Source organism: Poeciliopsis prolifica, unplaced genomic scaffold, assembly GCF_027474105.1.
Source record: "Poeciliopsis prolifica strain line A6 unplaced genomic scaffold, Auburn_PproV2 SCAFFOLD008, whole genome shotgun sequence".
Lineage (NCBI taxonomy): Eukaryota > Metazoa > Chordata > Actinopteri > Cyprinodontiformes > Poeciliidae > Poeciliopsis > Poeciliopsis prolifica.
Window position 1 is genome coordinate 11,118,212 of NW_026562383.1, and position 27,637 is coordinate 11,145,848.

Below are 27,637 nucleotides of genomic sequence, written 5' to 3' on the forward strand. Positions count from 1 at the left end.
TCAGTCTCTCATGCTGCACAAATAAACTATATGCTCATCAAATTCTCATTGTGGCCCTCAGAATTATTTAACCTTGACTAAGTGCTCCAGTGAAATAGATGAAAAAGAAAGTTTGCCCTAGCTCCTAAAGCCCAGATCAAAATATTTCTTGAAAATCAATACACATTTGGTCGTTACAAAAAACTAACAGCAAAATCAATGCCAGGGTCAAGGGAAAAGAATGGTGCACAGGGGTTTCATGCACATAATAAACTTCAGGTTATGTGCATTGAATTTGCAGTTTTCAATAGAGACCTTTATGAATCTGGTAAGCATGTTTTAGGATCCCTAAGATTCCATTTACTGCCATGTAACCTGCAAAAGTCCATAAAAATTTATTGAGATGGTTGAATATTGGTTCTATGTCTGGTTCTGATGTCAATGCTTTCATTTGTATCAGAGCACAGAGTCATTGACATTCCTCCTGCTTCTGCTGTTTAACTTCTGTGCAGTCAGACAAAGTTCTGAGTTGTATGGATCATTTTCACCAATTTCCGTGGGTAGTTTCTCACACCACAAGCCTCTGTTTTATGGCCTGCTGCTACACCAGAGATTCTTGGTTTTGGTGTGCTGGGGAAGCTCAGCCATAAAGGACCCACAGATACTGCTTTAAAAGGAAATGATGATGATTGCTAATGGGAACTATGCTCCTCTGATGAACATCGCCTTGGGAGCCTTTCAAGTTTTAATATAGTCCAAAAAAGTGCAATAAAAACCAGAGGCCAGATCAGCCATGGAAGAAATAGAATTTCATAAAAAAAATAAGCAGTACCAGGGTTTAAACAGCTTGACAGGAAACAGATATAACCAGGAAATAAATATTTTAAAAATCTAAATAAATGTGCTGATTTGATAATTACAGGTTAGCTTTAAAATGACAGTCTAATTAATTTCAATTTCAAGAGTTTTAAAGTTGTGTTACCCTAACTGATTTTTTTTCTTCAGATTTAAACAATGGAGCCAAAACTTAACAACTATGTGATATGTTTTATAGCTTCTAATGAAGAAGATGACAGTCTTTTAATGTTACTAGAAATGTAATGAATTCCCACCACATCTATTTGAAAAGCAGGCCATCTTCCTGCAAGTTCAAAGCCATTGCAGATCCTCTTGTTCCCTCTTTCACAACATAGCTCTTACCGGAGGAACTTTCTCTGAGCCTGGTGAGCTCTACATAAAAAAAATAGGGGAAATGGCAGCCCCACTAGTAATATCCGCACCTGGGACTCAGCCACTACATCTGCTGGTCAGCCAGCTTCTATGCACGCAGTCTCAAGAGGGAACCTTGGCAGGGGAAGATCCAGGGTTAGCAGAGTTATAAGCAACCAAACAGGGATTTCAAGCACTAAAGCCATATTGCATGTTCCTAAACCTTCTCTCTCACGGTAGATTGAGTCATTGATTTATACACTGAATTTTTGTTCTCTAATTTTTATCCTTTTCTGTCTCATTTAGCTGTACCTTCTTTTCAGAATTGCTTATTTTGATGTGGTATCAAGTCAAAAAGCTGTATGGTATTAGTTCTGCATTGTTTGCACGTCTGTGATGTTTTTATCTCCACCTTATGTATGGCTGTGACACTGGGTACTTCCAACCTAATCTCCACTTTCTGTTGTAACTTTTCTAAAACAAAAGGCAGATGTGTTCTTGTTTTCGCCAGGCTGTTCTGAACTTGTGATTATTTTGTTATAGAGGTGTAAGTTGAACCAAGTCGTTCCATGACTTGGTCAATAACTGTGTCGTCTTTAGGGATTTGTGTGTTTTACACACACAATGGTGAATATTGATATCGACATCAAAATAAAATAAATACTGTGGCTTGCAAAAGTATTCACCTCTTGAGCCTTACCTCACTTTGTATCACTGCAACCACAAACTTTGTTGTTTATTATGGATTTAAAGTGATAGATCATCGCAAACAAATTTCCCTCTGAGATCAACAAAATATATTGATTTATTTGAAAGAGTGAAATGGGAAAAATACATGATTTCATCATTTGCATTACAAAAAAACAACAACAAAAAAAAAAACGCTTAAAAATAAAAGCCTACCTTTGCCTTAAGTCTTTTGTAGTTAACTCTTTTTTTTCCATTATAGTCCTGTATTTAGCTTCTTTCATCCTTCTATCAAATCACCATGCTGTGGGGATTCACAGTAATCCTCATAGCATGAAGTTGTCACCAGATGTTTCACCTGAATATTTATTTATTTATTTTGTGAAAGGCAAGTTTAGTTTTATATTAAACATGGTGTTTTTGCAAAAGTTCTGTTTTGGTCTCGTCTGAGCAGAAGAACGTGTTCTGCATGTTTGGTGCCTCCTTTTTGTGTCTTTAAATTACAAACATGACTTGCAAAGCATTTTTTTCAACAAGATTGTTTTTTTTGTTGTTTTTTTTTACCACTTTTTCAAAAGGCCAGTCCTGTGGCTGACATATGACTAAGAGCTGTCATCAGATTCTCCCACGAGTGCTTTATCTCTGGAGCTCTTCCTGAATTATCTTGGGCCTCTTGGCAGCTTCTGTTTAGCAAACCTCTGAGGCCTTCATAGAACAGCTGTATTTATACTGAAATCAAATATGTATTAAAAATCAGCTTTATAATACATTTGCTTGGACAGATTTTGTTTTTGGGCCTCCGAGTAAAGCTGAATCCCTGAATTCATGCCATGGTCGAAAAAACAACATAATTTTTCTTCGACTTCATTAAGCTTTATTTTGTGTAAATACGAGTAATTTAGCAACATTTCTGGCTGTAAAATGTCAAAATATAGAATGAATACTTTGTATCAAATACTTTGCTAATTTGTCTTCAGACAGTATTAAGTGTATCTGAATTCACATGTGTATTAGTAAGGGGTTGACACAGAAACTAATTAATTACTAGAACGCATGCATTGTCCTTTGTTGCTTTTCAGATGTATCACCTTCCATTAATATGTGCATTTTCTTGCTATTCAATTTCATCATAAACAGACTGTCCTGGCAGATGTTGCTAGTTACCAAAGGAAAATGGTGTTTTCAAGGTTGACTGATTCATATAATAATGCAGAGCATAAATCTTAAGTTCAGTCCCCTGTTTACTTCCTTTCCTCTTATGTGATGCATAACCAGCTTTGCCATTTACATACTTGTTCAAAAGACTTCTCAAACCCCACACAAGTCCTATAGTATTGACATAAAACTTATGAAACATTTATTCAGATAAGTAAATGTATCTTGGGTAGGACATCATTTTAGTTTATGAAATTTCTAATAGATCTGTTATCTCTGGTTGTCTGCCATTCTGCTTATCTGTAGCATTTTGGCATGTGCATCACAGCTCTGTTCTTTCTTCTTTTCCTTTTTTAATACGCCATCTGGAGGAAGTCGATCGAGGGGAGCATATGTCTGAATAACTAAGACCAGGATTTGTGCAAATGCAATGCCTGGGGGAAACATAGGTTAATGTGTAAACAAGCCAACATTTCTGTAAAGTAGGCTTAATTCCAAAACATTCACAGCAAGTATAATATTTTCCTGTTCAAAATTTTGATAATATGTCTTTCTATTCAAGTTTTGCTTTTGTAGAAGCTTTTGTAGGTGCTGCAAAAAGCTCACCACAAACATATTATCTGCCATTGTGCTCTGTAGCATATGGAGCATTTGGGGTTATAAGTCAGGTTAGAAACAAACACATCGGCATTTTCACAAAAAAGACATTTTTACTGCTCACATGAATATGCAAGGGTGAAGTTTTCACATAAAAATATTATATATATAAATATATTTGGGCCGCCAAAAACGGTTCCAGGTGAAAAAACTTCCCCCATTAAAACAAAAAAATAAAAGAAAAGAAAAAATAAAAAGAAAAAACTTTCCCCTGTGGATGGGGACATATTATTTGTATATTGCCTGGAATCTCTGGGAGATTCTGGCTGTCTTTTTTGCAAACTTGCTGAAGAAACCTGGAGGGAAAAAAAAAAAAAAAAAAAACTACTAGAACCCCAGACCACACTATTGGTCCTATCAGAAAAGGCAGAAAAACATCTTGATCTGTCAAGATTTGAAGCATCCCTTTCCCTAATAGAAAGATAGTGGTCGAGAGGATAAAGAGAAATATTTTGGAGATTAATGTGTTAATGAGCTACTGAATAGCCCTTTTGGAAGCAGCTTCATAAATGATCCCAAGGCTAATGTGGTTAATAAGCCTCGGTCACGCCAGAAAATGTAGTACAGAGGAGGCAGTCATAGCCCCAGAGAAGAGGGATAATATGGTTCATTAAAGATATGCTGATTTATCCCCTTTGTACATGATTTTTTGCAATGGCAGTTTGTACATGACCAGACCTTGTTTAACTGGCACAGAAAGTAGACCAGTATGTCCCTTGGCAAGAGGAGCAAGATCACAGCCAAGATCAAACATGCAATACAGTAATACAGTGAGAGTGCACTTTCTTCAAGAAAAAAAAAAAACAGTAGGCCATGCTCATGGAGATTTGTTACTGGAAGTCTTGAGTTTAATTATATGAACATTCTGTTTTCTTAAACTTGTCCTGCATGTTCTGAGGGCTGAACATCTTATTCACTCTATGGCAGAGCAAGCGACTGCTGGCCTCCTTAACAAATCTAGAAATTGTTCAACTTTTCTCTAAGGAAATCTGCAATGTTTCCAAACTGTAAACTGCTGGATCCAACACACACACTGGATTTAGTTATTGTAGATATCACACCTGGAAGCTGCAGTAGAGATTTGTGTTATACATTCAGGTTACACATCTGGAGACATAACATTTGGCAAGGAGCAGTTCCATCCTTTCTGAGTGATGGGTGATAAATTAAGTCTGTTCTCTGCTGATTAGAGCTGTTCATTAACTTATAATGAAGTCCTCTGTTTAATACGACAGAAGATGGTTAATCTTCCTTATAACCTGGACATCTACCACAGCCAAAATCCCCAGAGTATGTAACTTACAACTTAACCAAGCAACAGACATGATTTCTGACATGATTGCACCAAACATGATTTCTTTTCTGACATGATTTCTAATATTAAAAGCGAACATCTATTCACTTTGTACATCCAAAATATTTTAGTTTGAAACACTAGTAACCAATTAAGAGTCTTACAAAAACATGAAACAGTGTTGCTTTTTGACTGAAACCCTTTCACTGAGATCATTGCATGCTTTATAAAAACAGACCCCCATCCTCCAGGTCCGCTTGTCTTAACTCTTTTAGATGCTGTTCATTTTTCTGGATCCCATCTGGACACAGGTTATGCTGTCCAGGCTTCAGGACCCAGAGAAGAAAGGCCACTTTTGTCCCGAGGGTCATCTTCAACTCTTAAATTGAGTGAAATTAATATGCAGTAAATGGCCCTAATAGTCACTGCTTTACCATTTTTCAATATATGTAGAGTACCTACTACAAGTACTGCATTGAATCCACATGCTTCATATTGTGAAACATATTGTGAATGTAGTTTAAATAAATAAACTACATTCCAAAGAGAAGAAAAGTTGATACTCAAAAAAAATATATATTTTTTTTCAGATTTATAACTTTTCACTTGGATTTGTGGAGCTTATTTAGGATAAACTGTAACAGCAGGCAAATTGATCAATATCAGAAGATTTAGTTGTTCATAACAAAACATCTTGTTTGCCATTGTATCCATAGATGTATTTATTGTGTCCACAGATGTATTTATCTATGGACACAAATACATCTAGATAAATAGATGTATTTATCTATGGACACAATAGATACATCTATGGATGGATACAACAGAATTGTATCCATTGTATTGCATGGATACAGTAAGTACAACTAAGTTGTGAATATACCATGACTGAGGCATTTAGTTTTTTTTTTCCAGATCTCTTGATTTTAACGACTGATCTCCCCAGAGTCCACACAGTATGAAATCTTTAGGAGACTGAGTGAATATTCTCAAAGTTAGCAATTGACCTCACATCTTCTTCACTATAAGCATGTTTGTGTCGGTGCTCAGAAAGATATCTGGGCTGACTATGTTCAAAGTAAAGTCTTGATTGATTACATAATGTCAAGAAAAGAAGGTTGAAAAAAGTCAAGTATGATAGTGACAATTTAAACTTTAACTCAACAGACTCTGGATATCATGTGGAATATAAAAATTGGAGAATTCTTATTAGTATGTGGTCGTTGAGGTGGCATACGCCCAGCTTAATATGTGACTTACAGTTTTGTTCGTCACCATCTCCTGAGCTTTGGCAACCATCTTCATCATCACAGTCTGCGGTGCTTCCTTGCTCTTCCCCACTGCCCACTTCCTCCCAGACCTCAATTTCATTAAGATTTGGAAACTTCTCCTGGGTTTCCTATGGAAACAAATAATACAAAGAAAAACATAGAAGAGATACATTTTCATAAAAACTAAAAAAAAGTTGCAACACTATTCACAGAATTAGTGAATAAACAGTTTGCTATGATATGTTGATTCAAATGACCAATATTGTGCAAATATTTAAAAGAACAAATCTAATGTTTTTTTTAAATTAATTACAATATGAACATCAATATAAAGCATGCATAATTAGAAAGGACAAAATACACTATCTTAAGTAGGTTAAGATAGTGAAATGGTTTAGAAAATATGATCGACTTAGTGTGAAGAGACAAGACAGGCAAAACTCAATTTTCTTATTGTGAGGGCGAGAGTAATAAGAAAGTGAACAGCAGGGAAGAGACAGTAAAATGGGTGTTGTCAACCTCATTGACAACCTCAAGCCTTACAATAAATAATATTTTGAAATTGGAACTTGTATGATACTTTAAGTTTAGCACGGTGCGTGTCAGAAAGGAAAGAATTATGTTTGTTAGTTTTCTTGTGAAACATTTCAAGATGAAACATGACCTACTCTGCTTCGACATATCAAGTCTTGTAAATGTTGGCTAGAGCTCAAAATATCCTGGGGTAGATCAACATGGGTGGTGCACAATGGCAAAAGGCCTTAGGGGGTAGGATTATGTGTTCCATTTTTTGTCCAAGACTGTTTCTAGAAAAACATTTACTTAAACAAAAATAGTAAAAACTGTCTTTTCTGTACACATCATATTTGTGTTTGTTGCCATATCATTCCATACTTTATAAGGGGATTTGTTCTACCTGAGGGATAGTGGCAAAAAACGTAATGAATTCAACTCATTGAATGTATGAAATCACAAACACGTTTTTGATGCTATGTTGTTCTCATCTCCATTCATATGCACTATTATTGCACCATAAAAGAGATTCAAACAGAAGACATATTGACTAAAACCAGGTTGATAGACGATTGTAATGAATGTAAAAAGTAATTAGCGTTGAGGGATGACAAATATCTTTGACACCAGACTTATGCACCTGCTCTAATGGTTATCTGTTAAATTCCTTACAACAAAACCTATACAGTGGTTCATACTAAAGTAGTTTTTAGAAGTTATACAAAGTACAATTATGGAACAAGATCAGCAGGTTTAATGCATGTGCAGTATTTGATCAAAACCAAGAGACCAAGTTTTGTTTAAGGGTTGGTATTCTGGGCATATTTTGACTCTTTAGAAATTGTGAACTAATATTCTGTGTTTAAAATAAAATAACAATGACAGATATCATAGCCTGTTATTAACAGCAGACCTTGTGTGTATGTTTCTAATGTTAGACAGCCAATTGAAATTTCAATAAAAGGCATGGGAAAATGAAACAAAGCCAATCAAAATATTTCAACGCCCAGATAAATATGTAGTGAGAAAACATCCCCTAAAAGAAAGATGAAAAACATCTCATCCAGAGAATAATGATGGTGAAATCTATGACCTATCTTGACTTCTCATAAAGACGTTGTTTATATCTAAAACAACATGAAAAAATTACAATATGTTTAGCACTTATTTCCATTTTTATAAAAATTTAGAAAATAATTTACATACTCACTACCTCAGTAACATGACAGAGCATTATTTTAAAAGAGTTAACTGACAAAGTAGGATTGTCCTACAAATAATACAATGTTTGACATGAAGGTAAATTGTAAAAACAAACAAAAAAAGTGGATCCATGGGAAAGAGAAAAGCTTATACTTTCAACAGTATGTAATACTGTCAAACTACGTCATTTGACAGGTGCTTCCAGTTATGTAAGATGATATGGATCCAGGAGAAAAGTGTATGAAAAAAGAAATTCTAACCTTTCATTACTCTGGCATCTCAGGAGAATTGAGATATTTTCAAAAGACTTGATGAAATAGTTTGCTAACTAATTCTCCCTCTCTTTCTTAGAATTATTCTTCAGTCAGAGGATGATAGGGCTTTAGAGCTTCAAAGGATAAATTGCTGCACGCATCCACAAAAAAGCTTGCGCTGGAAGGAAAAATCACTTGCTTTCAGAATATGCACTCCTACTCACATATTTTAATACCAGTTGAAAAATGGGAAGAATTCAAATTTTTGAAACTACAGAAGATTCTAAGATATAGCTTCACAATATAAAACGAAGAAATGTGAGGGAGCAATTTATTGCAAACCACCATTAAACTGAAATAGGCTGTTCATCACCTGATCAAAAGTTTAAATCTATTCAAAAGGCCAAATCTTTGCAAAAATGTGGACTTAGTGTTATATTCTCTCAAGTATCCACAATGTCATGACCCTTTACTGGGAGTAACAAGAAAGCTTTCTGTCGTTGAAACAGCTGAATTGTTGAGTTGTATTTAGAATCTTTTTTAGATCTAACAGTGAAAAATGTAAATTACTGCCATTTTTAACGGGCCTTAAAGTTTGATCAAATCTGTATCTAAAAGAGGTAGAAAAGTTTATATTTAAATCTAGTTTGAATTTCACTGGGAAGTCTAACAATATGCAAATCTGCAAACAAGGACTCCTACTCCAAAATGGAAAAATATGGTTTTGGTAAAAGACGGTAAAAATAATCTATTATTGATGTCATCTGATTCTCTACAAATGATTTAAAATACAAGTCTTTATTAAGGTCATTGGCTGATGAAACTTCAAGAAAGACAGAATAGTAAAAATAATCTATAGGGAACAGAAGAGAAAAATGGCTGTCAAAACATTTACCATAAAACACACTATTGTTTTATGGTAAATACTGTTTTATTCATACCTTTGGCAGAGTTAGATCTGAAATTATTTTAATTAAATTAATAAATGTGTTTTATATAGGATATGTTTCCTAAAAGATAATAATCTATATTAATATATATTTTTTATTTACTGATTCATCAAAGGTAAAGAATATTTGGTAAAGAAGTAAAGAATATTTATTTCAATATAAGCAAATTGGTTTATATTTTCAGTGCAAGATAAATCTAAAATAGAAATGTCCCAAAATCAGACCATAGAAATACTATAATGAAACTAGTGAAATGCATAACCAAATTTTAAACAATAGCAGATCAACACACCCCTCCTCGACATGCTAGCACAAGCTGATTGTGTTATTAACTGCTAGTGACACCTTATTGGCTGTGACCTTCTATAACACTCGTGACTCATACACAGCAATGAATGAGTCACACCCTGCACCTTTCAGAGACTCGCTGAAGCATATTATGTGTGTGTGTACAATGCATGTGTATCATAATAAGCTTGGACTTACAGTCGGTGAATGATAGACAACAGTTGGTAGTTGCATTTTTTGTGAGCATGTTTCAACAACTGCTTTGATGACAAAAATTGTGAGAAAATATGAGACTGCTTTTGCGTTCCTGGGAACATGAAATATTTCACACATCAAACTGAGTTTCACTTGTCCTCCAAGGGAAACAATTTAAATAGTTTAAAAAGCGGCTCTGACAAGGTATCACTTGAGATCATTTGCCAGGAATGCCCATTATAATGGTAATAATCAGCCCACATGCAGGATTCATGAGAGCAACTTTCACAATGCATGTAATTTCAATATTTCAGTTGCCACCAAAAGAAAAAAGTAACCTACTTTTCCACTGCCAATAAATTGGATCTTAAGTCCTTTAAAACAAATTCTCTTTTTTGAGATTCTTTGAAACAATAGAAGCAACAAAGGCATAAAACTCTTTGCAATAATTATGAAAATATGTATTTTATTCCAGCACAGATTCAAAAATTTAGAATTTCTTAAATTACTTTCTGATAACTCAACTTAAAAAATATGTAACTTTTTGGGTGCACTTTTTAACTTTCATCTCCAAATTAAAGTCCTACATTTAGATCTCGGCAACAAACCTTGCTATGTCAAAATGTGTTGTAATAACAAGATTTGTTATATTGAAACTTAACTATGCACACATGTTTTAAAATGCGAACAATTACCTGATGGGTAATACAGTCTGTCAGTTTCTCATTCAGGCAACAGGCATAATTGGTGCATGTGAAAATGTGAGCTCGTACATGCCAAGAGAGTATGTGCATAGGTAAGTCTATTAATCTGTGTTGTAATATTAGTCATTAATATTTTCAGATTTTTTGGAAATGCTAGTGCATTATCATTGATCGTCCTTGTTTCAAGACATGAAACAATGTTGTCGTGAATTTACCTTAACTTAGATATTTTCTAAAAGCTGCCAACATCTCCAAATCAGCTCAAAGCGGATGAGCAGCTGACATGATGACCCTTGAAAATACTTGTTTTAAAGCTTGCAGCTTTTGATATTCTTATGCAAAGCTATTTTTTTCTCTTTAGTATTTTTGCTAACTTGGTAATTGTTTACCAATGGTGAACAATTACCACCATTGGTAAATGGTGAACATTATTTTTTTAGGGTTAATACAATTAACGTTTTAATTAGTGGTGCCCGCTGCTGATTCTGAATGTTTGTCCCTCAGCAACAGATTTTGTTGTTGCTGGCATGAGATGTTGGCAATGAGGTAACAATTGGTATTGTGAATTTTAAAATAATTTAGGGCCAGTTCAACTCAAAATAATCAAATTCTTGACAAGCAAATTAGATTTTCATAGCTATGAGCCACCACTAGCAAGTTTTAGGTTTTCTAGATGAGAAGACTTACTTTATTATTTTTACTAATTCATTCATTTTTCAAGGATTCTTTGACTCTAGTGGGCTTTATTTGACAACGTGTCAGTATGGAAGTGGGCTGTGAGAGAAGGGGAGGATATGCGGCAAAGGTCAACAAGCCGGCACTCAAAACTGTGATGACCGCATAGAGGCCTCAGTCGTCTGTGAGACCTCTAGACGGCCTCAGGGTAAAGCACATGGATCATGCGCTTTACCCCTGCATCACTGCAGACTTCCTTTTTTAATGATGAGTTGGTAACCCAAAAATGAGGCAAAAAAGTCACATCTGGTGGGATATTTAGAAGCTTTGCATTAAATTACAGTTGTAAAAAAATGTTATGATCAAATTACAGTCTGGCTTCATAAAGTTTGGTTGCCAGGCAAAAACACAGGACTGTGTAGCCAGACCTGTTACTGTATTGTTGCCACAGCAGCAGCAAAAAAGAAGCAGAGCTCCTGTGAAGACCATGTTCATCATCTTTTTCAAGTGGAAAGAATTTGTCCCCTCCCTGTGACATGCTGCCAGCTAACTCCAGGCTCTTTCTTCATCCCTGGGCCCCAGTAATGCTTTACAGCTCAAACCCCCTTAGACTAAGACATAAAAATCCATTTATTGCTAAAGTCAAAAAATATATTATTGTTTTTTGCTAAATAGCACTGGAATCAGAACAGAAACACAATGAAGTATATTTGATTGCTAAGATGATTGATCTCAAAGGAAGCTTCTCCAGTTTGGTATCTCATTGAGCTGTTTGTTAAGTAGGACAGCAAAGCAGTAGCCAGCCTAACCAATCACCCAAAATATTTCTCTCAATTTCAATTTTATGCTCTGTATTTTCAAGAAAATCCTCAAAGCGGTGCTCCGGCTTTTCAGTTATCCCGACTTCCGCTATTTTTTTTAATGATACTGTCTGGGTTTGTACATGTTGATGTTAATCTGTGAGTCTGCGTGTCACATTCTATTTAGAAAATAAATGGTTTTGCACATTCACAAATGTTCTGACCTCATGAGAACGAAATGAGCATTTTTAAAGGGTCCACACCCATAAACAGCTGGACGTAATGCTATTAATCAAACGTGCATTACACAACATTTATTGTCCAGGCAGAGAAGATAGTGAAATAAAGAAGATAGTCAGGGGAGATAAACATGGGTGGATTCTGATCTGACTTGGTAAATAGATCCTTTTATAGAACAATTTAACATTAGGTTTGACATTTGTGTGCATGTGTTGTTTTTTTTTCTGTTAGGATGTCATTTATAGGTTCGAGTTTCAGAAAAAAAAAATTGCGGATTTGCAGTGGCGTTTTTCTGCATTCACCACATAAAGCTGTCAAGCACATCACACAATCACTGTGAGAAACTGACACTTGTACTGTCTGTCTTTTTATGTATAAACTGCACTCAAACTCTTCTCTGTGCATATGCATAACTATATTGATAAATTTGAGGTAAAAGTATGTGATATCTCAGCAGATTTTTTTGTTTATATAACAAACAGAGAGCACTGCAAGAAAACATCTCTTCTTGCTTTTCTTCCTCTGTCCTTTCAAGGTTTTTTCAATGACACTGTTCAGTTCAGACCATTTTATAAACTTTATGTTGTATTGTGGAACTTGGAATTACAGTTCAAGGACACAGCATTGAAACTCAGTCATTCGAGCAGCTACAATCAGCTGAGGGAACAATCTGTACACTGAAACTATAAAATTAAATAGATAAACAGGCCTTGAAAGTAAACACAACCTGTGAAAACATATTGCCATCATTCAACTTGCAAACCTGCCTATCCCATCTGTCATCAAATGAGAGGTGGGGTACACTATATAAATGTCAGACTGTTACTGGGCCAAAAACAAGACAAATGGGACCAATGATTATACAAAACCACGAAAGAACAAGCAGACAATACAAACTTTATGTTCTGGTACAACAAATTTGCAGTGTATTGTGTACAGTTATTTTTGTTCTCCCACTCAAGAAGGAAAGAATCTTTGTATGATGACTAATGAGGGGTTTCAAAATAAAATAATAGACTATTACAGTAAATTAAAATGTTCTTTTTAAATGCCATTTTTCCCTGCAATTATGTTTTTGTCAGTTTTGATATTGTTTAGTCAGGCCTGCATTTCAGTTAATTCTACATTACTCCTCAGAAATGAACAAAACTCAAATATGGCAAGAGGAGATTATTGCTAAAATAACAAAGCTTCCAGCAAGTGCTGGAATAGTCCGCATCAATACTAGATTGTTAGTGCTTAATCAAGAAAAATGCCATAATTAATTGAACTCCTACTTTGCCATCTGTTTTATGCATTGACCAGTCTCTTCACTAAGTACACAAATTCCTTTGCTTGCTCAAATGCTGAATCAGTCCATTCCATCTTTAAAACAACCACAGCTGACACAATTTGTTGTACACATAAAAAAGAAAACTCCTTAAAGCAACGCTATTGTCCCAACAATTTAGGACAATAACAGTGTGGGAAATGTTGCCTGTTATGGTAAGTCTTCATTTCAGCTGAACATTCAGATATTGAAAAGAAAATTTGGCATAGCTCATGTGAAAATGTGGTCCATTTCGCCTTGCCTCAATGTTTCAGGCTGTGTTGTCGGTGAAATGATATGGAGGATATTTTTATTGACACGCTTTGAATCTGTCCTGTTCTGTAGAAACTGAAGGGACCAAAATATCTGTTGTTAGCCTGCGATTGACTTTGATAACCTTATCCTTATCATGTGCTGCGCAGTTCAGTGTGTTCTGGTTCCGTTAGCACTAAAACGGAACCAGAGGACGACCCGCACACCGAGTCATCAGTAGAGCAGGTGTTTAAATCAACCACTGCTGTATTCAGGTGAAAATATATTAATAATGACAATATAGACATCAGGCCTGACAACATAATGTAACAGATTGAATGTTCTATTTTGGGGTTTTTGCATACGTATTTGTGTGGGAAATATTTGTCTTTGGTATTGATGCCCCTGATAGGATTGAATGTTATCTCTGCTTTATCTGCTCATTGAGCTGTTGTCTGTCGGTTGCCGTGGTAACGGGTCCACGTGTAGGGTGATGCCAACACAGAGAGCAAAAAAAAAAAAGCAGAATATAAATGGTTTTGTCTAGTTTTGTTCCTCACCTGTTTATCAGCTTTATTGCACCTTTAATGCGGCACACTGTAGCCGCTGCAATTATTAAAGTTTAAACACGCAACAAAAACTGAACTAATTCCCTCTGTTCGTAAAACGTGGTGATATTTATAACAGTCATCAAACTACGGCTCCTGCAACATATTTAAAATAAAACACTTGACCAGTACAAGGGAAAATTGCCCTTTTTTGCGTCTTGACAGAACTGACAGAAACCAAACTGTTTATAGATTTGTATCACAGAGAATTTATTGATCAAACATCAGTTTTCTCTGCTTTATTTTAAATTGTATTTAATAGATATGACTGATAATAAATGATGGGGCTGCTAATATTTTTGTGACAGATTTCTATTCGTCCTGCATTGGAATAAAATGGTTTTCTGGACACAGTGCATCACATAGCGACTAATAGGCGATGTCCAATACAGCTCTCCAGTACATCTTGCTGAAAGCTTAGCTGAATGTGTATTCCATTTATACAAAAATCCTGGTCAGCATATGCCTATTGGAGACAAATTATTCAGAGAACATTAGCGAGTCTTTCAACAATTTAAAAACACCCATTGTCTTTAAAGAATGTAGCAATGAAAGACACTATGGAAATTACACCATATTCTAAAATTTAGTTAAACTGTCAAATAGCTTCACTTGCAGTTCTAAAGTGAAATTCAGGACAAGAGGTGAACAGTGACAGTAAAAAAAAAAAAAAGGAAGCTTGTCTCAAAGCTTCTCGGTTACATTATGAGAGTGTAATGGTATTAACTAATTCTGTTGAATGAGGATCTAATTCAGAACAAAATGCCTTTGATCTGTTATGTGGGAAATGCTAGAAGTAAGCCGCAGTACAACACAAAAAGTACAAATCAACTTGTTTGATTTTAGTAAGTACTATCAACAGTAGCAGAAGTAGTATTTTGATAAGCATTTAATTATTATTTATTATATTGGCAAGCCTTACCATTATGTACACATGTAACTGTAGTTTTGCTTAAACCTGCATAATTGCATGATCCTATCCTTTTATCTGAAATAGCCATAAAACTCTGCAAAGCTCTGTCACTTGGTCTGGATTCAAGGTACACTCTTCAACTCTCTAAATGTTAATGGGACACCTGCTCAACTCTGCATAGTTTCCATGACAACAAGGTACTTGACAGCTGCAATGCACAACAGGATGCTGAAGTTTAACAGAAGTGATCTTGAGCTGTCAGTGGCAGACAGGCAGACAGTTTGACAGGCGGACAGGGAGATATGAGTGATACAAGAACAGGAAAAAAAAGCATTTGTGAAAAAAATTTTAAAAAAGGACTGAGATAAAGGTAAGAGAAAGACAGCAGATAGAAAGAATCATGATGATATCAGTTCAAATAAGCGCAACAGAGAGGCTCAGTAACAGGGAGAAACAAAGACAAATGAGAACACACAAGACAAGGTTTCTTTGATGTAGTAGAAGCATGAACAATCAAACAGACATAAGCAAAGTAAAATAAGGGAAAAGAAAGAGAGATCTACAGATATAGAGTGGGCAGTGACTGATACTATTTGTAGGCATAATTTCAAGGGCAACAAAAGGGCAGTCAGGCAAAGGGGAACAAAATCCTTGTCCGTTTGTCTCCTCAAATGGCCTCTAGGGAAGCTCTGAAATGGGCCTTTTCTTCTTGGTCCTTTTCAGCTCTAAGCCCCATCTACATGACAAACAGTGTCACTTTGAAGCTGCTTGTGTCATCTATGCCTATCTGTCACTCATTCTTGACCTTTTGCTCTTCCCTCTCATCTCTTTCCTTTTTTTTTCTACAGTAATTCCACTTTTTTGTCAGGGTTTCCTTTTCCCTCAAAATCCTTTTCATTTATGTTTGATTTTGGTCTGTTCAGAAAACAAGTCTGTCATTCAAGTGAAAATGACAAAGATAATTCAGTAGATCGGCATTTCTCTGTGTAACATGGATCTAAAAAGTATTTAAAACAAGGATAAATGGATTCCATAATTGTTTACTGCTAATACTATTTGTAATGATAGGTAACTCTTGATGCTGAAAAGAGTCGTATTTATTCAGCAGCATAAAGCTCAAATAGTAAAAGTATCTGTATTCTTCAGTGACACCCCTACGTCAATCCTTGTATTACCAGGATGAAACACATATGCTTACTTTTGAGGAAAAAGACAATCGCCATTGTCAGATGTCCGAGTGGTAAGACAACAGTCTCCTACCTGGTTGAAGTGCTCCAGCCTTTTCTTGAATTCAGCAATAGTAGGATCCATGGTGCGAACTTTGACCTCTGGGTTTTGCCTCTGGGCATGCAGACCATTTTTGACGATTCTATCGAGATAGCTGGGGGAAGAAATATAAAATCAGCAAGATTATTATTACTTACTTACTTACTTTAAAAATCAATCAGTGTCTTATTTATGAATGGATCAGTTAAAGGAATGCAAGTTGTTAAAAAGAGAAAAACTGCACAGGCTTTGGAAATTACTCCCCTTACTCTACACTCCAGAATGGATTAGTGTTTTGGATGTGTTTCCAGCAATATGCTCTATGAATCCAGTACAGAAATAAGGCAAGCAGTGGGAACGAAACGACAGCAAATTCATAAAGCAAACACATTGCTTTATGAACGACCTTCCCTGTATGTTAAGTCCCTGTATGTAACGTTGTCTGAATTATTTAGAGATTTATATAATAATATAAATTATTTGTGAACTTAAAAGACATTAAGGGATTGACAGGTACTGACACTGAATCAATTGATGCTTCCAGCAGCAGTGCTTCGGTGATAAAGCGATTATTGATGGCTATAGTTGGTGTGTTTATACAGACATGTTTATAGGTATGACATGAGTTTGTGGTTGTGCTTACTCACACATCTATGTATTCATGCAAATTTGAGTGGAGGAAATCATAAAAGTGCTGAACCTGAGAATTTGTGGCTTGTGATCTGAGCAATGTGTTGATGAGGTCTGCGCTCTATCAACTTGCTGAAATGGCACTTTACTGATCGGGCCAATAAAAATCACCCCTCTTAACCCTGTCAAGCTGCACATTAACTTTACATCCCATTGTTCCTTTTTATTATTTATTCCTGAATGAACTGCTTGATTTACTTTAGTGGATTTGGAAAGCTGAATTCCAAGTCTCCCAAGGCATGCACACACACAGATAACCGTATCTCTGTTTTGACAACAGCTAAAGCTCTTATTGCTGCCAACTGCAAGCCTTTTCAGGATGGAAACAATCAATAGTCTTCCAGCATCACTCCACAAAATAAAATAATAAAATGTAAAATCAAACATCTGTGGGTTTGGGAGTGTATGCATGTCTGTCTCTTGGCTTGGCTCACGATGACAGTACTGAAAATTATCACATCAGACTGGATATTAGAGAGAGAAAAAGATGTTTCATGGTGAGTCTGGCACAGTGTTAGGCTAACCACATTTCATTGGAGTAATACTTGATAGCACATAAGGGACATGACAAATGATGCAGCAGGATATCCCGGAATAATTACTTCATAGGAAATTTAGTGTGCTAAACAGTATAATCCAGCGGTTTATGGCACAGATCAGTCTTCAGCAACAGCAATTAAATGCTTAAATTTTTACACACTCTGCCTTACTTTAACAAAACAACATTCTGCTCATTTCTCTCCTCAAGTCAAATGTTAAGTGTCAGCAGACATTGCAAATGATTACCTACACATGTATTACATTTGACTCATGACTCTCTGGCTCCTTTTGGTGAAAATGTAACAGTCATTGCTGAATGCCCCATTAACACACACTCTTAAAGGCTGCTTTGTCTGGATCTTCACTCTGCTTAGAGCACACAGTAGCAGTGACCTCCGCTCCCTGTTTTCAACTTCAAACTGAACTCTCTTGATCTCTTAAAGGCCTGCAGGAATGCTTTTTGTGTTTGAAGCAGAAATCAAAATCAAATATACATCTTCAAAGTGCAGTGGGGAGACAGCAAAGTAAACTTGCGCCTCATTATCCTGATTCTGAATATTTTCATGTGTACTTTTCATAGAGTTATGCCTTTGGTTAAAAAAAAAAAAGTGGGTGTATTTAAACGTGGTTTATAGAGATTGTGAGTTGTATCAATGATGTCATTCAACTTCATCCATCCTAAAACCAGATTGGATCTGTGTTTGTTATTGTTTTCCTGTTGGAACATGCTTTTATGTTGGTTAGGTTGTTGAGGAACACCACATGAATAGACAGTCCCATTGTAAACTTCGCAAATTCAGCCAAAGTTCGCACCCCTAATCTGGAGAAACTGAACATCGCTGACGAGATGGCACATATCGTCAGATAAACCATAGCTCATCAAGCTGGGCTAGCTATGTTCAGTGCCGTGTAAGGGTAAGTCTACTTGTCAGTACCACCTTTCGAAAACCGGATGTATCGTTAGCTGAGTCAGCAGCCAGTGACGTAAGATCGGCTTGTGCATGTTCATTGTCACAAGATAAGACAGTTTGTTAGATAGTACAGATAGTCGGAATATCTGTGTTCATCATCGTTAAAGCCCTGCGGTCATAGAGATTTTGTAGAAAAGTAATAAGAAATCATGGTCCATCATTATCAGTGGGGGACCCTACATGCCCCCAGAGCCTGTAGGGGGAGGAATACAATTTATTACATTTCCAAAACCCAAATGGAGTCTGGAGTAATGCATGAAATGGATCAATGCCTGCAGCTGACCTCATGTCCAGTTGAATGAAACTGTGATGGAAGGCAACTACCACATGTTCTTCTGCACAAAGGTAACTGGTAGTAAACATCACATTTTTTGTCATAACAACACTGATTGATAGTCAATCAAAGGTCTGTAAGTGAAGCTAGTTATGTGTGATTTTATGTGTGTAATTTTCATTGGTAGAATGAAAGCATCTGCTGCAGAAACTGCTATTTACATGTTAGAAGCTTTTCATGCTGCTGTTTATTTAAAGCATTTTCCTGACCGCACATTTTCACAAGCCGGTGCTATTTAAGTTATTACTCACCAGCTTGTGAAAAAATGCGTCCGGCACAGCTTTCATATTGGCATCAAACAAGACTTTGTGCCACTCATCATTCTTCCTCCTGCTGCTTTTAGGTAGATTTCTCAGTTGTTTCCATGTAAATGACTTTACAGACTTGATGTCTTTGCCTCAGTGTTAGTTGATAAAGCAGAAATGACTCAAATGTATCTGGTAACACATTACAACACTGTTTGTTGGAGGTTTCCTCTAATTCCGCTTGGGGTGGAGCCAGCATCATGTCAATGAATCATGTTATGTTTGCATATATGGTAAAATTATGTCATTCAATTTGGTAATAAATTCAGGTATTAAAACATAGAAAAAAGTAATAATGATAATTATTATTATTGTTATTATTAATAGAATTGTTATAATCACAACATAATTTTGTGTATAGTGCTTAATAAAGAACAACCTGTATTTAGTAAGTGTTGCCATCTGCATCATTAAAACCATGGAACACTGGAAAAGCTGCAATACCGCTATTTCTCCGTGCCCTTTTAAGAGGAAAGCCTGAAGTCACAAGTGAGTCCAGCAGGGAAAGCAAGGGAGGGGTCTATTGGATGTCTGTAGCCAGCTAACTTTACGAGCTGGGCTTGGACATGTTGAAATAGTCTGAACGAGAGGTTTTGTTCTGAAAGGCCAGACTGTTCTCACACACTGTGAGCCTAGGAGTCTTTTGCTGTAGTACAAACACTAAAGGAACTGGTGAAAGCCACTTTACAAACATTTAATCAATGTAACCTATGAGAACATGCTGCCAATTACAGTGAATATAAATATGTCTGAACATATACAAACACTCTGCCAGAGTACTGTGCCCCATAAACACGTACACATGACACTGAGACCTTCCATAACCTCTAGAATTGTAGATTTGCTCTCATGAAAAATAAATATTTCAAACATCAAGCTAAAAAGAAAAAAAAAGAAAGGAAAGAGAACATTTTGGTTGCTCTTATTGAAGCTGTCTGAACTCCTGGCAGTAAGCAATACAGCATGCTATACTTCAAAGGCACCAATATTAAAGAGGAAATACTTGGATCACAAAATGTGCAAGAAGAAACTTCAAGCAAAAATGAAGGGGTCATCTGCAGGGCAGTTAAGCTTAAGCAGTCTCCTTTTTATTCACTGCTCTTTTTCTCTCACCCATTCTGCACTCCACTCCTTTTATTTTAGCTCCAAGATGATCTCTCCAAGTCAATCCTTTGGTTCGAAGTTCAAAGGACCATTTTTTTTTTTCTTTACTGACTTTATCACCTCTTTTGAAGCTGTCGTTGTCCTTGGCATGCTCTGTGTAAGGTGAAAGGTTACAGGCCATATGCCATCAATTTAATTCTTTAATTTTTGTATTCCCAACAACTTCTGATTTCATCAGGTTTGAAAGTCTTCTTCTAAGATTCACCCCTATGTTGTAAAAAAGAAAATTATCTTGATAAATGTTTTGTCTTCACTTCCAGCTGACTGGTATCAACAAAACCTCTGCTTTGCTGAACTTCAGGGAACCTAAAGTTAATCTAATGAATAGGTAAGTTAAGGCTGACATGTGATGCTGTGGTCTTAGCTGGAAGTCCAGAGAGCCTCCTGTCATGTGTTTCATGATGTGATTGCTCAGATGTGTGGGAAGAGTCCAGCAGAGATAGAAATATGAAGATCAGTACAGGAAAAGAAAACATCTTGGCAACAACAAATGTCATCGGAAAAGATAGCTGCAGAATTAAGCGATATAATATTTTCTGTTGAGAGGTTGCTTGGAATTTGTTTTGATGATTTCATTCTGACTAACCCCTTCTTGTGATGGGGAGTGTCTGCATGACTAATCAGGCTCTGGTGAGAAACTCAAAACTCAGAAATCTTGTCATTTGTAATAATTCAACCATTGCTCAGCCAACACTATTTCTTTTAAGGAAATCTAGAATTCCAAGCATTTCAAGTGGCTTCAAAACTTTTTGATTTTTAACTCCCTGGATCAACATTGCTTTGACAGATGTCTGTTTTTTTGGTCTTTTGCAATATCTCTATATACAAGTGTGTAAATATAAAGGAGGATCAGATAAAACATAACCATCAAAGCTATATAAGATTAGCTACACTGTGTTTATATTGAATCTATTAAGATTATTTTTCACAAATCATTTAATGTTGGTTGTTGAGCAATTGAAAGGCTTTTTCTTTTTTTTTACTCTCAACTCCAGGTTGCATCATTTTAGTTGAGAACAAGCATATTTGTCCATAATTACATTAGCAGACCTATAATGTTAACTTCCTGAACTATACCTGAGGCAAATCGTGTGTGTGGAGCTGGTGCCGTGTCTATCTGAAATATTTCTCAATGAGATATAGGTGTTTAAGGCTTTGTGGTAGTGTGAAGTAAAAATTGTGTTATTATTTATTTTAAGAATTTTATTTGAATTCTTTAGTCATTTAACATTAGTATTGTTTAGTCTGTTAAACCATGTAGGTCAAAAGAATCAGTTAGGTTTTCTTTTGACCTCTCCTTGGAAAAGTTTCAGTAGGTTGTCAGTAACTAAAATCAGGCGTCAGTGTTTCTTAACAGATGACAATAAACAGGTTAGGTAATTGTAGTAAGATGGAATAAACCGTAAGGCTTAACTAATTCCTCCATTAAAATGTCACAAGCTAAGGCTATGTGCTGAGTGAACGTACAAAGTCTGATAATGTTCTTGTTATGCAAAATTGTTCCATTAGTAAACCTGATTTTTGGATGTGCACCTATTTTTGAATAAAGATGTTTATTATCTGAACAATTAACTTACCCTAAGAAAGGATGTTGCATTCTCTCTATACCCTGTTAAGAGTGACGGTGCATTAACCTGTTCGACTGACTCTGGGCCAGTGAGTGACCACATTGTATAGAGAGTCCTATATATTGTGAGAGCTTGCAGCTCCAAATCAGAACTCATTGTAGGTACAGCTGTTGTATTGTGGTTACTGTGTGTTTTCCGTTTGCAAACGACTGAAATAAAGATTTTGCTCTTTGCCATTTGCCAAAGTCTCAAGCCTGATCTGTTACTACAGATTAGATATTGTTTTTTTTTTCCACTGTAGGCTTGAGTTTACTCCTTCAGAAGGGTTCCCAGGTTGATTTGAGCAAAACTAGGCTGTTTTATTGAATGGTTGCACTGCAACAGCTATATGGCTTAAGGTCTTACAGCTCAAATTACTAATGTCTCACACACAATAAAAGTGTGGTCTCGGCAGTGCAATAAAAGCTGTAACTGTGCTTACAAAATGCTCCCTTTCATGCTCTACTTTCTAGATGATTTTAAAGCCATCAATTGCCTGTGCCTGGCCTTTTATTAGGTCAAGTCAGGTACTTCTTGATTTTCTTAAACATTTACTTTTGCACAAGGACTGGCGATAGGGAGCTGGGGGGATATTACATCCATTAGTCTCACTATGTAAGATTTTAATTTACATGGTCAATCATTTATGTCAGATTTTATGTAAAGCATCATATAAAGAACCAATGCTTTGCAAAATACTGTTGGTTGTAAGAATAGCTACAAATCTTTCTAGGTTATTTGTCTTTCTATTAGCAGTTTAAGAGGGTGACTATTTTAACAGTTCTGCTATGCAAAATAGTTGATTAGTCAAACAGCATGGGAGTATCTGTAAACAGTCATTTTCAGGTTTATACTCCGATTTCTTTCACAATTTTTATTTTTTTTGATTTCTTATTTTAAAAATAATCTTAAAAGCATTGTTAATTTTCCTTAATCTTAAAAATAAGATTAAGGAAAACTACTCTTGAATGTAATTTTGTGGTCTATCACAAAACTACATTCTAGATTATGATTGTAAAATGTGATTTTTAGGGGAATAAATACTAAGTACTTATGTGAGAAAGTGTACAAATTCATCCTTTAATTTTATATGAACAGAATTCCATGTGTTGCAAAAAGGCATTGTGAATGGTTGCCTGTCTCTTTTTTTCCTGTATAATCAGCCATGTGCTGTGGTAGTTGTTGGCTGGGTGTGTTTTCTTGGTAGATGGAAATGAAAGCTGACCCCAGTCCCTTCCTTTACAGCAGACCATGGTCTTGTGGTGATGTGGCCTACATCTAATAACAAAATGAAATGCTCTTCAAAGATGAGCTGTCCAGTGAACTTATGGCAAAATTGGTTAAGGAAAAAACTGATTACAGACAGATTTGCAGGGGAACATTTGAAGGATCTGCTGGTGACCAAGGTCACACATCCTGCATCCAGAAAGCCTAACAAATAATATTTATTATATCCCCTAGCCATTGCTTGTGGAAACACACAAGCCCTGGTGTAAGTTATCCAAACAAAAACTTTTTTGTTTTTAATTTAGCCCTTGTCTTGTCCTTCCTTGGAATGTGCTGAAGACCACTGTGACCTGGGCCAAACCAAGATATTTGGAAAGCTGGAACAAAAACTGAGAACAGTGAACACACTGAGTCTGAAAAGTAAAAGGGAACTAGTTAAGCATGTAGCTAGACACTCCAAAATATTTGCACATATTTACAGCTGTCTACATCCTGCTAGCACCATGTGTTATAATGACCTTGTTCCTGAGAGGTGTTTGGTCTCTATTCTTTTTCTCATGTCTATCTGCAGGCTAGGTGAGATAATATTTAGCCTGGCTCATCATTACCCCATTACAAGCCTGCATTCAACAGAGCATCTCATTTCTTCAATACTCTAGGCTAATGAACATGTATCGATTCATCTAACAATTGTAGCAACTGCAAAGTAGCAAATTCATTTGCACATAAACATAGTGACTTGCTCTTGGCAAATATATATATATATATATATATATATATATATATATATATATATATATATATATATATATATATATATATATATATATATATATAAAATTCCCTTCTCACCCGGTTCTTATCCTCTGAGCTCGGGTCCTCTACTAGAGGCCTGGGAGCTTGAGGGTTCTGCGCAGTATCTTGGCTGTGCCAAGGACTGCACATTTCTGGACTGAGATGTCTGATGTTGTTCCTGGGATCTGTTGTAGCCACTGCTCCAGTTTGGGGGTTACTGCCCCGAGGGCCCCGATGACCACAGGCACCACTGTGGTCTTCACCTTCCAGGCCCTCTCCAGTTCTTCCCTGAGGCCCTGGTTTCTCCAGTTTCTCGTGCTCCTTTTTCCTGATGTTGCAATCACTTGGTATTGCTACATCTACCACAATGGCTTTCCTCTGATGTTTATCCACTACGACAATGTCTGGTTGGTTCGCCATTACCATTTTGTCTGTCTGGATCTGGAAGTCCCACAGGATCTTAGCTCTGGCGTTCTCCACCACCTTTGGGGGTGTTTCCCACTTTGATCTCGGGGTTTCCAGTCCATATTCTGCACAGATGTTTCTGTACACTATGCCTGCCACTTGGTTATGTCGCTCCATGTACGCTTTCCCTGCCAGTATCTTGCACCCTGCTGTGATGTGCTGGACTGTCTCAGGGGCCTCCTTGCACAACCTACACCTTGGGTCTTGTCTGGTGTGGTAGACAAGACTTGGTACTGCTACATCTACCACAACGGCTTTCCTCTGTTGTTTATCCACTACGACAATGTCTGCTTCTTCTTTTTTTTCTTATCCTCCTGTTTCTCTCACTTCTCACTTCTGGTTTAAGGAATATATCTCTGGGCATACACAACTCATCTAATTCAACTCCTTCTGAGCAGGGCTATGAGAAAAGTTAACTATCAGTTGCCTCCCAAGTAAGTTTTCATTTACTTTATTTTTTGCTTGAACAGTCTCTTTTAAGTGGGCAACCCCTCTGATATATTCAGTATAAACACTGTCAGCTAAAAGAAAGTGGCATGACTGGTTATTTAAGCTGTAGTTTCTATTTGAGTAGCTATGAATGTCTAATTAAGAGATTTTTCTGTGGTTTTTGTAAGGAAGCTGGTCTACCTACCTATGTCTTACCATCTATATTAGCTGCTTATAAATAAGACGATCTGACACTGAAAAGGCAATATTGTTAGAGTTAGTTCATGCGAGAACTGCAATGATTTTAAACACTCTGTAGTTTTCTCCCCATATGATTTATAAAATTCATTATGACATACTGAACTCTGTCTGTTAAGCACATCTCTTTAACAGCATCATTGGTAATCGTTACATTTTATGTTTAAATCCTGTTTTTCACTTTTAAGTCAATGATTATGTAATTCATAGGTTGTTCAGCATCATTCTGATGCCTTAGGTTTATTTATCTTACTGTTCTTGTCTTTCCTCCTGGTTACTGTGGTGGAATGATCTTTCAGTCATTCTGCTCCTTGCCTCTGGAAGCACTTTTCACCTGACATGTGAAAACATATCTGCTTGCACTCTTTTTAGATTTTATTTCTACATATTTTGATACTTTTTATGTGCCTTTGTATTGCACTTGATTTTGGATCATTTTAATACTAACATGTCTCTTGAGTGTTCTTGAAGATGCTAATAAATAAAATGTACTAAAAGGACTAGGTTTTGTTGTCTCACAGTTTATAGTGAATATGTTAAGCCTTTACTCATTTAGTCAGTCATAGCAACAACGCTGTTGACACTGATAGAAGTGTTAGTCTAAAAAAAACACATTCAAGTGGTTATACTGCCTCCATGTGGTGAGTGCTATGCATTAAAAGCCCACTATATTCGTCATATAAAAGCAATGGTTAAAATTAAAGCAAGATCACTTGACAGAGATAGTTTATGCAACTGTAACATATTTTATTTTATTGTAATGATGACAATAACCTGCTGAACAATGGAAAAGTGTTTTTTCCGGAGGATGCACAGCTCTATCCGAGGCTTTCCTTACGTACATTAAACACTGATATTCAAGTAAAATATAAAACTATCTTTTCATAGAGTTTCTATCTGAATAAAACCAGTTATAGTCTGTTGACATTCTGTTGACAAACTGAGTTTCTCAGTTTGTTGTGAATTGCAGCTCCATGGTCATTGAAAATCTAATCTAAACCAAAGACATTGAAACTGACAAGTTTTATTTGCAGCTAAGTGAGGGAACCAACCATTCTCCCTTCCCACAACTACAAATTTATGACTCACTGGGGACATGAAAGTTAAACAAATTATAAAAAGAAATTTGTAAACATTTTCCTGTAGTGTTAGTGGCAGAGTTGTGGAAACATAAAATATGGTCACAGCATGTTTAAAGTTCTAATAGTCTGTGATGGAAATGAGATCGATTAAAACTGTAATTGGTCCGTGGTTTGCTTTGAGGACTTTTCCAGGCCTGGCTGCCCTAACCGTGTTTGTGGCTGGGTGTAACTTCTCCCCACCTCTGTGTCGCCTGCATTAATGTACCAGCAGACATGCTGCAGTCTGGGACAGCAGACCACATAGACCTCTAAAGAAAATAGCTAAACTGTTAGACTTAAGGAACACAAATGTAAAACCCAATGCATGCACTTACAAAAATTTATAACAAATGAGATGAATTTTGTCATAAATGGAGGACTTACTTGAAAAAGGGACTAGTAATAAGACTTCCATCCATTTAGATAAAAACGAACCATCAGAAACATATGAACCTAATCTTTTTTTTAGAATATGTGCTTGATCTGAGCCATATTTAGTAATTAACTTTTAATAATTTATTTTCAACTTCAGGCCTTTTTGTGAGAATGAATGCAATTATCATTAAATAATTGTATTTCTAATCTTTTGTTCCATACTGTTTTATATCTTAATTATTCAGATTTTCTGGCCGCACCTTTCTGGGAGCAGACCCAAAACCCCATGGAGAAGAAGGGGAGGATCCATGATCTGGCCTGCAAGTAGAATGAATTGATGGATGGATGGACTGAAAAAATAGGCATTCAATGACTGTTTGACCTGTGAAATACTGAACCAAGAACACTGCTAACTATAGTTGCTAGTCTAAATCAAAATATTCTTTGCATTTGATCATATTAAATTGGTTGTGAAATACCAATTGCAGTGATAAAATACTGCCACTAAGTGGCAATATGGGTGAACATAAAAAGAACAGCTGGATGTAGGTTGACGGAAAGAAAGAAGGAAGCAAGGGAAGAAGGAAGGATTGAAGGAAGACTGGAAGAGAAACAGATATTAAACCCTAAAACTGAATCTCTCCTCAAGCCACATGCCTACATGCCGAGAAGGGCATGGATAACTGAGGTTAGAGGTCTGGGGGGAGACAGAGGGACAGTTGGTGTTTGGACGGCAGACAAGGGCAGGCAGGGGCAGAGCCAGCAGAGTAAACTATGCCCGAGAGCACAGCCGGGTGGAGTGGACTGTGATCTTCTGGTGTGGTGCAACCACCTGTTTGCTTGTCTGCTTATGTTAACTGATCAAAATAACATGAGCTAATGCTAAAGGTTGACATTTTTTTATAGTAAACTGGCAAAAAGTAGTCAAAACATG

At 36.3% G+C, this 27,637-nt stretch overlaps 1 protein-coding gene across 2 annotated transcripts in view; it reads right to left on the reverse strand.

Annotated features, from left to right (window-relative positions):
- Positions 1-27,637, reverse strand: part of LOC129361775 (glypican-5-like) — an 85,573-nt gene that overhangs the window by 10,910 nt on the left and 47,026 nt on the right. For both annotated transcript variants that reach the window (XM_055032853.1, XM_055032851.1), the window contains 2 exons: positions 16,417-16,537; positions 6,242-6,380 (listed from right to left, as the gene is read on the reverse strand). In XM_055032853.1, coding sequence (XP_054888828.1) covers positions 6,242-6,380; positions 16,417-16,537 — 260 coding nt within the window. The remainder of the gene's footprint in view (positions 1-6,241; positions 6,381-16,416; positions 16,538-27,637) is intronic.